This window comes from Amblyomma maculatum, chromosome 7 (genome assembly GCF_055883805.1).
Source record: "Amblyomma maculatum isolate TAMU_Amacu chromosome 7, ASM5588380v1, whole genome shotgun sequence".
Lineage (NCBI taxonomy): Eukaryota > Metazoa > Arthropoda > Arachnida > Ixodida > Ixodidae > Amblyomma > Amblyomma maculatum.
The window spans coordinates 52,786,343-52,803,697 of NC_139350.1; the positions used below are offsets into that span (position 1 = coordinate 52,786,343).

A 17,355-nucleotide genomic window follows, 5' to 3' on the forward strand; every position below is an offset into this window, starting at 1 on the left:
TGTTTAGTATCAAATTGTAGGAGGAATTCCTCTTCACAATGGTATTAGTAACAATCAGCATATTTATTGAATAAGTAATAAAAAAAGAAACTATCAGAAGAAAAAAAAAATGGTTAGGAAAAAAAAAAAAACGCACAAAAGCACCAGTTTCTAGACACAAAAAAATTAAAAAATTAAAAAATATGTTTTTAACAACAGGGACCAATGCAACATTGCAGCAAATTCTAGCTTTTCGTGTACAGTATTTGCCGAGTTAAGAAAGAAAACAGTAATCAAGGTCGACCCTTGGCTGTCCTCTAGTGGAAAACATGACTCCCTTCTGCTGCTAGCAGAGGAATTGACAAATCCCGATCCGGTTTCTACACACCAAGTTTCCCACACTTTCCGTAAAGTTATGAACACTTATAAAAAAAAAGCTCCTTTGATACAAAGTAAAAAAAAAATATAAACAAGTGAAAAACAAGAAAAAATCTGTTACACAAGGCTGATGGTCTGAAGAAAATAGAAGCTGCAACATAAAAGCATACAGGATGTCAAAGGAGATATGCTAAAAAGAAAAGAAACTCTGAGCAACAACGGCACAGAAAGGTGTCACAGGTTATGCCAGAAAGGTAACCACCCTTGCGTAATAGTCAACGCTCTAGTGGACTCTTACTTGCGGCACTTCTTTCGGTGCTGCCTCTCGATTCCTTCCGACCTGCATGCAGAGCAAGGACACAGGTGTTAACATGGCATCAAAAACGCCCCGAAACAGTATCACACGCCACTGCAAAACAAACACAGGCAAAAGAGCAGTTTTCTAATACTTTTACTGCACTCCAGCATCGGCAAACTATATTAAAATTTCTTGGCTCCTTTCCTACATTCCTCATAAATGTGAGTGGGTAAAACATCAAAGCAGCCGCAGGTGGATACAATCATTGTAAACATGCCACTGCAGAGAGGTGCAAGGAGCTGTGCCCCAGCCTCGCACAAACAACAGGGGCCTACAAAATTAACAGCGCACACAGTCTTCAACGCACTTCACAGATTGCACTCAGAATGTGGCAGCCTCAATGCAAAAAGAACAGAAAAAAATGCTGACAAGCAGAGACATTCAAGTTTCTTCACACAGGCAGATTAGCTATTATATACAAAGTAGGTAGATGCATAGGAGAGGTTTCCACAAGAGACCTACGCAATTACTAAAAATTTTGGGGAGCCTTTAGCTCAGTCTTTAAGGTTACCTATGACTCAACGGTGTCAATGGCTCCCACCCACAGGCGTGCGCACAGGGGGGCAGGTGCCCCCACTAATCCTCTCAGGGGGGCGTCTGCTCCATTACTTTGCTCTGTTGGACCTGTGCCGTCAGTTTTAAATATGCAAGTTTATGATGATGCTGGCTTTTTAATGATACTTGCGGGCCTTCCCACTGGTGGGACGTGGGCCTTCCATCGTGTAAATGCACATCGCTACTCGCTGAATAGCTGATCCCGTAACTTGTGCTACCTTACGCATACTCATTAGCATACAGTCATAGGTTACCCCGTTATGTGAAATACTACCTGAAATATGTATAAAGCTAACTTGGGAGCCAAGGGTCCCAGGTGCAATTCCCAGCTCGCCCTCGCATCTCAAATAAGCTGCCTAAGTTGGCCATGTCATGTGGTCTCTTGATGTCACATGACCTGATGACAAGTCAGTGCCTGGACATGTTACCTGCCAGAGGTTGTGACACTCAGAATGCCAGATTTTCCCCACAATGGAGCCTTCAAAGCAGTCATGTGAAACCCAATAATGCTGTTGCACCAAAAAACAAGCTGCGACTATCGCAGCTAAGATGGATCAAGAACAACTCTTCCAAACTGGTATATTACTTTAGTTCCACCTACATAAATAATTTAAGCTTCGCCTTCAGAGTATAAGCGAAAACAGCGTTTTCATTCCACGAATAGATTTATATTTAAGTTTGGTTTTTGAGGAACGGAAGGCACAGTCTCACATCTCATTCTGTACCTACACTTGCCTGAGGTACACGTGTCAGCAGCTTGAATCTCTACTGCGAACCAGCCTCAAACTTCACATCCAGACGGATGCTAAACTGAAAACACCAGCCTGACAAGGATTGGTTGCGTCGCAATTTTGATATACAATAATGCGCATATTTTCTCCAACCCTATTTTCCTCATGTTTGGGGAACTGCAAAAGCCAAATCTTTTCTTACCCAACGAGCTGTATATGATGCGTGCAATACTGCATCTAAAGGCTGAGGTGCTCATAGCAAAAATATAAGTGCCACGAAAATGACCTAGCTTAGATGCTTCCTATAAGATAGCCTAGCGTAGTCTTCTTTTATTCTGCAAAAATGAAAGCCTGCGAAGTTTTAAAAATACCAAGCGATAGCACACTCAGCGCACGCGAATGCATTGCAATTACAGCGCTCTCATCCACAACAGGGCTTTTAAAATGCCGTGAAATTCACACTTTCTGCACTGCGCACAACAGGGCTTCGCTTCACTCCTGGTTGCCAGATAAGCGTCAACAGCTGCTCACAGCGCACTTTTGCAGTGCGCCAGCAGCAACGAAAAGCTCTGTGGTGGTATTTTTTAACTTCCCAGGCTTCCATTTTTGACAAATAAAAAGGGCTATGCTAAGGCTACCTCACCAAAAGCACCTGGGTCAAACCATTTTCATGGCGCGTGACAACTCTGCTATCAGCATCCGAGCTATATTTTAAAAAGAGCTAAATAGTTAATGTTGGCTAATTAGTAATGTAGCCAGAACTTGCCATGTGCCCATCTACGCAGCATCAACAAAAGTTGATGGTTTCACCCATCGAGAGGGCACAACAAAAGAAATGACACAAGGGGCTGATGTGGTGCCTTGTGCCATGTACTGCCCATAACTATGCATTGGCAGTGAGAGAACAAACAGCAGTAACAAAAATAAGAAGGGCAACGTGCATGTGTGCAGTGACATCTAGATGCCAGGTGCTGTACTAGAAAGCAGCTCTGCCCCTATGCTCACATGGTCCAGTTACTGTTCCAGTTGGTAGTACATACATCCTCCCCTGCACTCCAGCCCACCAAGGTTTAGACCCCGTCATAACTACGCAGCCCAAGCGTTTGCTTCAGAGTCTTGCAGCATGCCCCGTTTTGCACCTTTAGCTCCCATAATCCTTCTGTTTCGGAACGAACTCGTGTCCTCCATTCTCCCAAGCATTGGACTGCTAGACGTGCTAGGAAGTCCCGCTGAGCTGCCTACAAGCAACTCCCTTGTGCTGCATACTTTGACGGGGACTGCACATTCTTGAACTAAAAGCCACAGGTGTCCCCTCTGCCCCCATGGTCTGCCACTCTGAAATCACAGAGGCAGATATCCACCACTCGTTGCTGGCACTGAAGCTAACAAGAATTCGACACCTGGCAGCAGCATGTATCCTGTCGAAAAACCCATCCTCAAATATTGCTAGATGCATGGGTCTTCGATCAGCTGCTAACCTTTTGTCATTTATTTAACCCCCCTTCCCTTCCACTTTTGCTTTAACTCCCTTTACGCCTTGAGACAACAAAGAAAGTTATTAAAAAAAAAAATGTAGGCTCCATTAATGGGCCACACACTGACGAGAAGACACAGCAATAGAATTTTAGCTCACATTGTAGGGAGTTTTAATGAGCAAATATACAGCGGGGGCAACGTTTATTGATATTTTGCACGAGCTATGACCTCACATTTCTCATGAGGTTTCCTAATTCAGCACTCTATATAAATTGTAACTGCCTCCCTCCACTTTTTTTTTCTTCTACTCTAGGCATCTGACCTGTAACTATGACGGCTGCCAGTAGTGCACAAGTCTTGCTCTTGTCTACTTCGTCACTTTCAGCTAAAATATCTCAATTACTCTCTAAACACAATTTGAAACATGGTGCTCAATTTAAATGAAACTAGAAAAGTCAGAGAGCGCGAGACATTTCCTACCACCGCCAAAAAATATCTTTGGAAAAACTTTCCATTGACTCAGCTGGTACACACAACGAAAGTAAAGCCACAATTCAAAAAGCCAAGGAGAGGGTCAGGCAAATCCAGCAACTATCCATGGTTTCCCTTTTACTGCGTGGTGAGCTTCCTTTCACTGCGACTGGCAATTTCATCACCCTGTCTGGCTGCCTTGCAATACATGCTGAGCTAGTTGAAAGCGGTCCTGAGAGCACCCGTTTTAGCAACAGTTGAAATCTTTCCTGACCTCACATGGTCGCCTTCACCGACACTCAGCCACACAAAATTTATCCTCAGCAAATAAGAATGCCACCCAGAAAATTTCAATTTCAGGTGCTGGTCGAATGCTAGTTGATATTATATTCGATATTTGTTAGCAAGCAGCGTACACATTTTTTTTTACACAGAAACCAACACTGAGGAGCAACATGCAATCTCAGCAGACCAAAAGTTCCATGTGCTCTGCACCTGTATGTTAACAGTGACATAGAAACTGACAAGCTGTTAACGACCGAGTGGTGGGAGTGCGGCAAAACTTTCCTTCGCACGAGCCATTTCTGAGGCCCTGTGATCACGGACAGCACAGCAACATGCAGAAACCACATGCTGATACCCACCAAATGGCAAAAAAAAACTGATCAGTAATTAGTCAATCATGTTGCGTGATTATTTCCGGGGTGCACTTTTATGTCTACCATGTGTGTGGGAATATTTCAAAGCAAGAACTCAGATGCGGAAAAATTTTAATGTCTATACTCTTTTAACAAATCGCCATGTAGGTATGGCATACAAGTTAACAAGTTAACAGACTGCATAATTTCTTAATGCAGACAGCAGTTATTTATGACATTCCACTGTAGCTCATACTCCCCCACTGTAATGCCTATGATAAATGGCATGTGGTATATGATAAAAAAAAATTGCAATCAAATTAATTTATTTCATTCTATACACTAGTTTATCATTATTACCCCAACAAATGTCACACACAAAAAAAATGCAGTCTTGTTCAAACAAGCTCATAAAAAGACCAGCGCAAAACACGGGGACAAAGGAACAGAAAACGACAGGACGGGCGGTGTTCCCGTATTTTGTGCTGGTCTTTTTATGAGCTAGTATAAAACAACTGGCCCAAAGAGCCATTTTGATCAGTTCCTTTGTCCCCGTGTTTTGCACTGGTCTTTTTATGAACTAGTATGAACCAACTGGCTCAAAGAGCTATTTTGATTGTTCAAACAAGTATTACTAAGAATTCATATGCTAGTCACATGGGCCTTGCACAATTCACAACACATTTACTCCGCTTGAAGGGCAAAAGGAGCAGTACAAGAAAGCATTCTGTCACCTTCTGATGTGCACCACTTCATCAGGGCTGAAGGACAACTTGTGAGCGTGCTTGGCGCCATCAATGACCCTGGCACCATCTCTCGGACGCAGTGGCAATTTTTCGATAGCGCAGTCTGAGGGGACAGATCCATACAACAGAGTTAGTAGGTGCACAGGAAGCAAACATTACCAGGTGTCACATGAAATGTCAACAGATGGTGCCACCTGGTCAAATGACCTGCCACTGGTATTGCAACTTGCCAGGAGCTCACTCTGGGCTTCTGTATCCTCTTTCCCATCTTAATGTGCTCCTTCAGCAGGCTCGGCTGGGCCACATTTCAGAAGAGGCACAATGCATGACACCCGTGTAGTGTGCAATGCTGGTGCATGTTGCAAGAACCCCAGGTGTTAGAAATATATCTGAAGCCCTCCGTCACAGTTCTCTCTTCGTTTCCTTTCCAAAACCCAATTTTCATCTTTTCCTCACTCTATCTAAATTAACTACACATACATACACCAATGTCAATGGACCCTCCACTATGGCATCTCTCATAGCCCGAGTTACATTGGGGCGTTAAACCATATGCACCAAACCTAACTACTCTCTCTCCATACACACATGCATGCACTCACACACATAGACTCCATTGCATGCTAAAGAATCTCATGAGGCCAAAAAATAACCACAGCGGCCCACTATGGCGCTGCTTATTGCCCGAGTTATTTTGAGATGTTAAACCTTATAAATAACGAATCACACTCTCCCCAATATACACACGCAAACGCATGCACTCACACACCCCAATGTCAGTGCATGTTAAAGAACCGTATGCTATCAAAATTATTTGAAGACCACACTACAGCCTCGCTCACAGCCTGAGTTGCTTTGGGATGTTAAACACTACAAACCAAACCAACTCTTACCTCCCACTTTCACACACAAACACACACGTGCTAATTTAGAAAGAAAGACAAACTGTAACTGTTGTCAGATGCACAATGTGTCTCTGTCGAACCACTAACAAGTAAGCTGATGAGAGACAGTACAAGGTCAGAACTACTTTATCAGAAGTCCATCTACTAACCTGAAATCAGACTAAGGCCCATGGGCTGCATGAATGTAAATAGCCAAAGCAACCAGACAAACTATAGTGCTTAGATGAGACACGTCCTGGTTCAGCCTCAAAATACTGAAATGCTGTCATAAAAACTTGCTGAATAACTGTCTGCTAACAAAAAAGGAAGCACGTCACAAACCACTTGTCCAAGCAACAATACACTCTTACCAGAAAGTGTGAAGTGTAAACAAACACCTGAAGATTGCTCCAGTTTTGCTGGCCAACTTCAACTGCTCCAATCTAGCTAAAGTAACCACACTCATGAAGCCCAGTGCAAAATAAACCTATGCGATATTTAGCTAGCACAAGACATCACAACGAAATGCTGTGTAAAGCTGTACTACTACTCAACAAGGCTGCCTCCAAAGCATAATATGCTACCATCAGGGGTGGAAGCAGGCTCAAGCATTTTGGAGCAGCTTTGGGAGCAGTAGTAAAGCCATTTTGGAGCAGCTTTGGAGCAACAAAACGAGAGTTTTGGTAACATTTGAATTATGTGTTGGAGCATGTTTCTAAAGTCAAACACCTTTGATAATTGCAGTTTTCTTTTCCTGAAATACAAGATCTCCAATTTGATTTTTTTTTATGCAAGTTCAATGCCTTTCCAACCTCCCACTCATCTCTGATAAGACAAACGGCCAAAGCATGTGAAGTATATAACACAGGCCAACCTTAGCAAAAATTTGGAAAAGACTAGTTGAGCAAACGTAATGCTTGCTGGTGCGCTTTATAACTAAACATCTAGTCTGAGCTAATGCGTTTACCTATTTTGACTCTATACATTCAAATGTCGAGTCTATCACTTCGATGCGCTCTAGCAGCCATACTAATTTGGAGTTCACATTAATGGGCATGACATTTTTGCTCCCTATCTTGTGCATATCTATTTAATTTTATTTATTTAGAATACACCTCAAAGCCCCCAGATATGTGGTACTACATGACCCCTTTTGATCCTATGCCTTGGCTGATAAATTCCTGAGCATATGGATATTTCGTCTGCAAAAAAGGCGCCTTCAGAACACATTAACGCGCCTGACAAGCTTGGCGCCAGTGCCGCTCCCTTGCTTTTTGCCTTCCGTGGGATCGCAGACGACTGCAGCATAACCTCGATCATCTTGTCCATTTGTAAATATGATGGAGGTCTGCAGGGGTGAAAGCAGGCTCGGACATTTTGGAGCAGCTTTGGGATATAGAGATGTGGCTTTGAGGGATAGCCTTTCCATTCTACAGCTTTTTTACTTCACTGCCTCCTGCCAATAGTTGATCATTCTTTGCTTGAGCAACGCTGGGGCTCATTTTTAATATTTTTGCGACAAATTCCGCATGCCTTTCCAACAATCTTGAGTAGCTCTGTCCTGTACTCGTCTCTCTAGTCCTGTCTTAACGCTACGTTTTTCGCTTAACTATGTCTGACCAACTGGCCCCACAGTATACTCTGCTAAATTTTGAGAAGCTGCCTAGTGATTCACAGCTTTGGCGTACCAACCCATAATGCTTCAAGTATGGTTTTGTCTGCCGTAGGCCTGGCAAGCTTGACACTGACAAAGAGGCTCGATGGTGAAGTACCTGCTTGTTTTCACAGCTGAACCTTTAGAATAACTTATGCAGTTTTTGCAGTCAGGACAGGCTTTCTTCCTAACCTCTTACAGTAGTTCGCGCTACCTGCTTCGCTTGCCGCTTGCTTCTCTCCACCGGTGATTTAAAAGGCTAAGATGGGGTGCTACGTCACATGCACAGTACTTTTTTTTTTTTTTTTTTGCAATTATCGCCAATAGCCGGTGTCTCTTACTAAATTTACTTAAGAACAAATATTTATTATGCTCCATGCTTCCTTCCTTTGTGAAAATTTCATTTGTATTAAGCCCAGTGCAAGATGTGTTATATCTCTGCCACTGGTGCAATGACATTGTTCCCGTATTCTGCTAAATTTGATGGTAGAACATCAAAACAGCCCGTTTGGGGCAGGTTTGGAGCTGGATGGAGCAGAATGGAGCAATTGGAGCCGCACTTCCACCCCTGTACCATGAACCACAACCCATCAAGCACACACATTTCACTGCATAATATAAATGCACAAAAAAATTTTTACAAATGTGCATTGTGAATGCAAAGTTGAAAAGGCTAACTTTGTCTCTCTTCAACTTCTCTTGATGTATCTTGATGTATCTAAACACTGACAAAATTAGAGATTCATGTCAAAACAACAACCACCACCATGCAATAAATTATGACTCTTTGCAGATGACTGTGTTATATACAATATGATCCATAGCCCGGCTGATAATGCAGACTTACAACACGACCTGAACAGTATTGCATCATGGTGTGAAAAATGGCAGATGCCTTTAAACCTTACTAAGTGCAAATCATTGTCTTTCAGCCAGAAACACACATTGATACACCACACAGCATTTCATCAGTCCCTATCAATGTAGCACAATCCGTTTACATCTGACATCATCACTTCCATGGGTCACACACAGTGAATCAATTTGCTCAGACGCTTCACGCTCACTTGGCTACCTGCGACGTAATCTTAAATCTGCACCTCCTGAAATAAAAAAGCGTACGAAACATTTGTACGCCCAAAGTTACAGTATGTGTCATCCATCTGGCGTCCATGGCAATCCTATCTCACCATCGAATTGGAATCAATCCAGAATCGTGCAGCTCGGTTCATCACTTCATGTTACTCACGAAAATCAAGTGTCACCTCCCCCAAGCAGTCCCTTCGTATTTTAACGCTCGAATCACGCCGTGTCATTTTCCGCCTATGTTTATTTCACACATTTTATAACACAAAATCATGCCACTACTTGACAGCTGTCCCACTAAGAACGCCCGCCCGCCTCAGCCACGATAAACCGATAGCACATATAAGCGGCCACACGTCTGCTTTAACAGCCCATTCTTCCCCAACGCAATAGTACTCTGGAATTCGCTGCCAAAGGACATCGCTTCATGCACTGAACATTCAGTGAAAAATTAAAAACTCATTTCACTTAGATATCAACTATTTTTTGTACTATTTTATTTCTTATTTTATAGCACTGTATAATCCTTTGCTGAACTCTTACATGAATACCATAGTTTTCGCGTGTGTTGCACTTTGTAGTTCCTTTTTTTTACTTTTCACTGTATGCTTTATTTCTCTTGTTTCCAACATTTCCAAAACTATAGCATATATGTCCCCCTCTTATGCAATGCCTTCGGGCCCTTAAGAAATCAATAAATGAAAATAAATGAAAAAAAATGTAAAACTTAAGATATACAACGGGAGGCTAATCAAATTCTTAAACTACATTTCCTGCAAATGACTGAAAACTGGTTTTGACGCAAATTTGTCTGCTTGTTAAATTTAAATTAAATGCAGCATAATGGCCAGCACCTAGCTACCTTACAATAATTAGAGGGTCCCTTAGATGTCTCTTAAGAGAATAGTGAAAGCCTACCCTTCCTATCCTATAATTTGCCTCCCACCGTTAGCCTCTTGTCGACATTCGTTAGAGCGCTACATATAATTATAATTGGTTTACAGGAAAGGAAAGGCGCAGTGTCTATCACACTTTCTCTATCAAGTGTGAGTTCGGACGGTACACCATCGCTCCTGTCGCATGGCGTTCCTTGGCGTGAGTTCAAGTGTGGCATTGCAGATGGCAGGGATGCATCCCGCCTCGGCCAATCAGAACGCCGCAAAAGCAGGACACACTTTATCCACGACAGCATGAGCCATCAAAGGCTGTCGCCTTAGCAGCCCCACATGGTAAAAGAGATACAGCTGGGCAGCATACTATGGCCCACAGGTGAAAGTTAAGCAAAACCAAATAGAACCTCTATTCACTAAGTAGTAAATGTGATGGTTTGGTTTCGTTTATGAAGTTTAACGTCCCAAATTGCCTCAGGCTATGAAAGACGCCGTAGTGGAGAGTTCCGGAAATTCTGACCACCTGGGTCCTTTAATGTGCATTGACATTGCACAGCACACGGGCACCTAACTTTTCACCTCCATCGAAAAGCCGCCACTGTCGCCGAGATTCGATCTTGCATACTTGGGCACAGCAGTCGAGCGCCTTAAGCACCATGCCACCGCAAGCGAAAAGCAGTAAGTGTGAGGTAATGGCTACGTAAAGTCAATAGCTCAGTGCAGTCAGCACTATATATATAAACTAGTGCCCCTTTTTCTTGTAAGATGTGTGTTTGGAGCCTTTACAAATGAAAATAATTTGAATGCTTCCAGCTGAGAAGTGTAATGTGTAGTTTACAAGAATGGCTAGGTTGGCAAATTGGTAATAGATAATTATGAAAGGAAAACAGCATGAACAGAGGTCAAAACAAAGGCGAGAAAAGCACTATGTCTTGTGCTTCACAGTTTTCCTTTCACAAGTAATATGTGCTTCAACAGAGTACTCTGAGGTCTTCTGATTTCTTTGTTTCAATATCAGTTTTGGCATTCAAGCCAGTGAATAATGAAACTTGGCACATATGTTATTGAGAGAGTGGATTAATAATATTAAAAGCAAGAGTGTACAATAAGAAGTGAAGGATAAGAGGTGGAGCCGAGCATGGCAAGGACATGGGCGCAGAAGGAATTCCTCCAATCGAGATGAAGTTAACCAAAAACCTTTATGAGTTATATGCGACCCTCCCGAAATAATTGTGTGTTCACTTCAACAATTTTTGACCAGGACAGCCACTGCAAAAAAAAAAAAAAAAAAAAAAAAAAGAAAAAGCCAGCATTAGCAAATACAAATGATGGCAAGTGCGCATTGTTATACATGCGCATGCAAAGAAAGCTTGGTCGGCTCACGTGGGTCGTCTGTTCTTGCCGAGCATGCCCCTGGTGCCACCCATTCTCGCTTTCTGTTTTCCCTAGGTGCTCCCATGTTCCCTCTCATACTGTGCCTAGCTGTACGTGTGCGCTAACAACTAAACCTTATTTTCATCTTCATCTTTGTCCCTTTCTACTTTGTTAGCGCACAGCTACGTTACGATGACGCAAGACCTACACCAGTGCTGAAGGCAGTAAGTTGTGAGCCACAGAGGTCAACATAGGAAAGAACGATGGGTCAACAGATTGCAGCGATTGCTCGCCGCTGTTTCTGCAAAAAGAGCCATCGAAACGTACCGAGGATCATAGCCATACTTCCGCAAATGCAGTAATAAACGTTGAGCGGCTTTTCTTCATTATATTCCTCTTGGTCCTTTGTGTCGGAGCAAACGATGCTTCTTGACACTACCTTCGGCATGACGAAACACTACGCGCAGTACTTACAAGGCAATTTGGCCCTCGTTTTGTTACGATCGCGCAAAAACGAACAGCTACAGAGCGCAGCACTGGCCGCAATGAGACGGCACTGCCATTTCAGCCGTTTCAATGCTGTCGATACCTCCTCCTGAAGATGCTCCGTTGCTTCTGCGCATGCGCCAGCATACAGGACGTGACGTAAAATTTGTTTTCTGTTTTCTTTGTAAAATGTCTGCCGCTTCTCGTCGCCGTTTCTAGCGATAGGCCGACAGCTGGTCGCCAGTGTCGCCGGCTCCGTGATCGCTCGCTTTGGTAAAGTGAGCTAGAATGGGTTTAGCTGTGGCGATGGTGGCGAGACGGGTTTATGGCGTTGCAGTATGCATATCGTAGCCGAGTGCCTTTCCTCTTGTTATAATACTCCTTGAGTTTCAGCCTCGCGTACTGCTGTTTGTCGAGCGGCATGCTGTGATATTGCCATTTGTTCTCTTGGTTACAGATAGCACCGTTTCCGACCTGTGGATTCTGCGACGCTGCAATGTGTGTCTCCGCCCTTGTCGATGGAACATGCCTGCAGTATGACTGCATTTGGATCATACGGAACTATGTACAATCGGACTGAGGTGCACAGCGCGAGTACCGCAACACATGGGATGAGAAAAACTTGTCTCAGATCGAGTGCGTAGTTGAGTGGAACCTCGGTGTCGTTTTTATCGTGGTTCTCGACTTCGACACCACTTTGACAGTAGCGCGTTGTACCTTCTCCCAGCTTAACGGCTTAACCACGGAGTCCTCGCAGTTCAAATTTTGCACAGAAATGACATTTTGTCGCTAGTATTTTTTAATACCAAATTTGTTTGGAGTACTTACCTGATTTGATCAAAAGAAGTCAGATGTTCCCATCTGGCGACGACGCCAGACTAGCCGCTGCCCCAGCGATACTGGTGGCGCCACCTCATGATGCTTACAACAACTCAAACCTTCTGCCAAAAACGATCGCCCCCTCGTTTCCTGCACGGCCGGTCTCTAGGGGGAGAAGAGAAATGCGCTCTCCCTCGAGACCGGCCGTGTTTCCTGCTACAGAGTTGTTATAAGTAGCATTAGGTGGCGCCACCAGTACCATCGCTGCACCCAGACGAGACGGCCTACTCAACGGGGACGGTCAGCCAGAATGGTCGGGAGATGCAGCCACTGAAGCCAGAAGAGGCCAAAGAAGGTCAAGTGACAGGACGGCAGAAACCTGGCAAGAATATTAGAGTCCGGCGGCGCCAGAAACCGAACGCGGTGAACGTTGCATTCCTTAATCTACACGGTGGCAGGCGCTTAGCGAAGTGGGAGGAATTATACCAGGAAATGGAGCAGGAAGAGATAACACTGCTTGGAGTGGCTGAAACACACCTAAGGGACATGGAGAGACCCCCGGTCAACTCACTTTGGAACTGGACGGCCTGCAACAGAGAAAGCTCGGCCCGAAAAGGAGGAGGTGTTGGGTTTTTGTGGCGGGAGGGAGGCTCCTGGACACCGTTATCGGATGACTGCGAGGAACACGCTTGGGTGTCAGGCTATATCCATGCAGTGCCAGTAATGGCATGCGTGACGTACCTAGGCGTCTCCCCTAATCAACGTGATGAAAACTCCAACATCCTGCGCTGCATAAGGCATGACATCGAACGATGGGGTACAAATCGGGAAGTTCTGATATTGGGTGACTTTAATGGCCACATTGAAGAACTCGATGGCTACTCCGACCATAACGGAACTCTCCTGCTTGAACTGGCCCAGGAGTTATCGCTCGAAATAGTAAACCTACGAGCCGACTGTGAGGGAACAGTTACATGGTGTGCCCGAGACCAGAGTTCATCCACTGACTATGCTCGTGTCGCGGAAACTCTGCGGTGCACTCCAGAGCATTCACATCGACGAAGAAGGCCAACACAGCTTGGGGAGCGATCACAATCGTCTCATGCTGCGGTTCAAAGCGTCCCCATGGCACCGACAACCTAAACGACGTGAAGGCCCAATTCAGTTTCTCCCTGCTACAGCCTATGAACAAGTGGCCCACGAATTTGAGCTTAGCCCCCACCGAGAAGAGGCAGCCTCGTATGAAGAGTACATCAGTGAACTTCGCCGCATTATGCAGAAGCATGTGAAGATAACCAATGCGCGTCGAGGGGTCTGTAGAAAAAACTGGTGGGATGGGGAGGTTAGAGCAGCGCTGTGTGCCCGTCGTCTTGCCAACCGACAATACCGTCGGGCGGTTAGGAATCCTGACAGCGAAGATGTTCAGGGAAGTTGGCAAGAATATTTGCTTCGAAAGCGGGAAATGCAGGCCATTACGCAGCGGCAAATAGCCGAAGCCAACCATAAGACGCTCCAGGACATCAAGAGCGCTGGGAAGGGAGCAGCGTCTAAATTCTGGATGTATGTGGCACGACAGGATGGCAGGCCGGCACAGGCAGAAATCCGAGACGAGTCAAGTGGGGCAAAGACGGCTGATCTTCATCATGCATTGACCGAGCATATACGCAAGTTATACGCGGCACCACCAGCACTTGAGGAGCCTTGCATGAGTTCCCCAACTTGTGAGCAGCCAGGGAGGGCTAATAGGGAAGAAGAAACCTGGTCAGTGTCGTTGGGAGCCATCGATAGAGCAATCGCCCGGATTAGCGCGCGCACAGCTCAAGGGCTAGATGGCATCCCTGCGGGGCTCGTAAAAAGCCTGGGCAATGAGGCGCGGGCACAGCTTGCCGGTATCTTCACAGATATACTGGCAGGCAGCCCTATTCCAGAAGACTGGCGCCGTGGCAGAGTGATCCTGCTGCCAAAAAAGGGCGGTGATGCCGGTCTCTTGCGCGACTATCGGCCTCTCACTATTACCAGCGTGCTGTACAGGGTCTTCGCGCAAGTCCTGAAGGCTTGGATGACCGGGTGGGCGGAAGAGGGCAACCACTTAACCGAGTTGCAGAATGGGTTCCGACGTGGCCGCCGCCTAGAAGACAATCTGTATGTCTTAAGCCAATGCGTAGAGATCGCGCGTAAAGAGGCAAGAGGGCTGGTGAGCTGTTTCCTGGACGTAGCGAAGGCTTATGACAGCGTCCCCCAGAAACAACTGCTGCAACATCTGGATACAAGTGGAATGCCCAGACCCTGGACAGAGATGCTCCGACGTCTCTATGCCAACAACACGGTGAAAGCCACCCTCAATGGCATCTGGTCGGGCGAGGTGGTAGTGGGTAGAGGTCTGAAACAGGGCTGCCCACTGTCACCCTTGTTATATATGCTATATACGGCGAGTGTTGAGCGGCGACTACTGGCGTCGGGTGTTGGCTTCATAGTGGGGCGGATGAACGAAGGCATCAGGGAACGACAAGTGTTGCCAGCGTTGGTGTTTGCTGACGACATTGTGCTGCTGGCAGGGGACGCGGAAGACCTGCAAGCCCTCATCACCGATTGTGCTGAAGCACTGGCACCTCTTGGGTTGCAGTTCAATGCTAAAAAATCGGCCGTACTTGCTTTTTCTGGGCCGGAGCACTCCTGTTCCCTGATGTTGCCAAAAGGTGTGCCGCTTCCTCAAGCTACAGAGTACCGCTACCTCGGAGTGACATTCGGGATCGAATCTGACTATACTGCTGGGCATGAGTTACATTTAAGAAGATCATCCCAGCGGGCTGGCAACATCCTTCGCAGGAGATGCTTGTGGGGCTTTAACCGTTTTCTTATGGTGCGGGATCTGTGGAAGGCGGTTCACGTCCCTGCCCTGACCTTTGCCAATGCGGTGGTATGCTCTACAGCACCTACCCGCGAATGGCTGGAACGCAGTCAACGCACTGTTGGAAGGCTGGCTCCGGGCTGCCATGGGAACGTTGCAAATGAGGCAATTCAAGGCGACCTTGGTTGGTCTAGTTTTGAGGCGCGAGAAGCGCGAAGCAAGGCGTCGTATGACGGCAGGCTGAGACTCATGCATCCACACCGATTAGCGCGACAAGTGTTCGATTACGTCCACCGTAATGGGATCCGCACCAGATGGACGAAGCGACTGCAGCAACTCCACAGGAAGTACGGTTTCTATTCTCAGCCCGTACAAGAGGAGACGGAGCGAAAGTGGGCGAGAGCTGTTGAGACTCAGGTGCGAAAGGTGGAAACTGAGCGCTGGAGGAAGGCCATGGAGGGAAAGTTCACACTTAAGCTCTACAGAGAACACAAACAAGAGATTTGTGCGGAACCCCTCTATGACAACGACATCTCTAACAGCCTCCTCTTCGAGGCACGAGCCGGAGCCCTCCGAACTCAGATCTATCGCCAGCACTACGATGCTGGTGTGCGAAGTACGGTGTGCAGAGTATGCGCAGTGAGTGAGGAGACTATCGACCACTTGGTTCTCGACTGTGCGGGCCTCACACCAGCGCCGACAGAGGGCACTACACTCCCACAGGCACTTGGCGACGCTTCTGATTGCGCAAGACAATTGAAAGAGGTGGCCAAGACCAAGTGCCGCTTGAGAGAGTGGTGGAAGATAGTGCGACCAAAATAGTAGATGAAAATGTTAATCTGTATCTATGTACCTGTAAGTGTTAGTGTGCAGTAGGTGAAAGTGATCCAGGCCAGGATATTGTTATAATGTAATATCCACCCGTTACAAAGGGGAAGGCCACAACATCCATCCATCCATCCATGGGGCAGCGGCTCGTCTGACGTCACTCGTCGCCGCATATAATGGGATTTCGCGGTTTAGCTGGGAGAAGCATTCTACATCGCGCTTCTAATTGTGCAAGCAAACTTTCATCACTTGAAAATACCGGTATGAAAAGGCCGGTTGTAGTTTTTACGAAGCTGTCTCTATCCTGAGGATGCCATTTTCGTTGCCTTTGGTACTACATGCAGTTCGGCACAGCTGATTGATTCTGAAGCTCCGGTGCGGTATCAAGCCCGCGCCCGGGACTAACCGGGTAATAGAACCTCGAAAAGGAATGCTTTTAGCACGAAGCAAGTAGGAAACGGACGGCGACAGAACACAAGACTCGTCCGATTCCTACTTGTTTCGCGCTACATTCCTTTTCGAAGATGAACCAACTCGCCCAGCAGAACGTTTTATTAAAATAGAGCCTCAACTGGGAAAATAAGCCGTCCATCACTGTGAGCTCTGAAGCGATTCGCTGCCGACGTTCTACACTATTCTGCAACCGTGACACCCAGGTATCTTTTTAGGCAAATTTTTATTACTGGTACTTAGGAGTGCCCGGAGGTGCAACGCCCGCGGGAAGAAAAAATTCTCCCCACTTCTTCCAAAGCAGCCCTACCTTGGTCCTACTTCTAGTTTTTCTCCTGAAGTTAAGTCTCAAAATACAAGCTGTGAAATTGCTATTTTTGCACAACATTCATCTGCCACCTGCTCTAGACATTTATTTTCTTGTTTCGACTTCCTTTAGCTCCCATTTTTTCAGGAAGCATCCAACGAAGCCTCAATGTTGTTTCTACCTGCCCTACCGTTGTCACACGGGCATTTCGAAGGCCCTCGAACCGACTGCCTATTGACTCGAAGGCCTTCGAAAGCTTCCACACGGGCGTTTTCAATGGCCATTGAGTCGATAGTCTATCGCGAGTCGACGGAACAGCTCTAAAGTGAGCTAGACTGGGGTAGTGGGCTCACGGGGGCTCCTTCCCCACGGCCGGTCTCGAGGGAGAGCGCGTTTC

The 17,355-nt window shown here is 46.0% G+C and overlaps 1 protein-coding gene and 1 pseudogene across 1 annotated transcript in view; one reads left to right on the forward strand and one right to left on the reverse strand.

Annotated features, from left to right (window-relative positions):
* Nucleotides 1-11,840, reverse strand: part of LOC146183200 (STING ER exit protein) — a 39,010-nt gene extending 27,170 nt beyond the window's left edge. Inside the window, exons 1-3 of the mRNA XM_084609079.1 lie at nt 11,548-11,840; nt 5,321-5,435; nt 656-697 (exon numbers count right to left, since the gene is read on the reverse strand). Of these exons, the coding sequence (XP_084465205.1) occupies nt 656-697; nt 5,321-5,435; nt 11,548-11,668 (278 nt within the window). The 5' untranslated portion in view covers nt 11,669-11,840. The remainder of the gene's footprint in view (nt 1-655; nt 698-5,320; nt 5,436-11,547) is intronic.
* Nucleotides 11,841-11,910: 70 nt separating this feature from the next.
* Nucleotides 11,911-16,195, forward strand: LOC146183201 (uncharacterized; annotated as a pseudogene).
* The last annotated feature ends 1,160 nt before the right edge of the window (nt 16,196-17,355 follow it).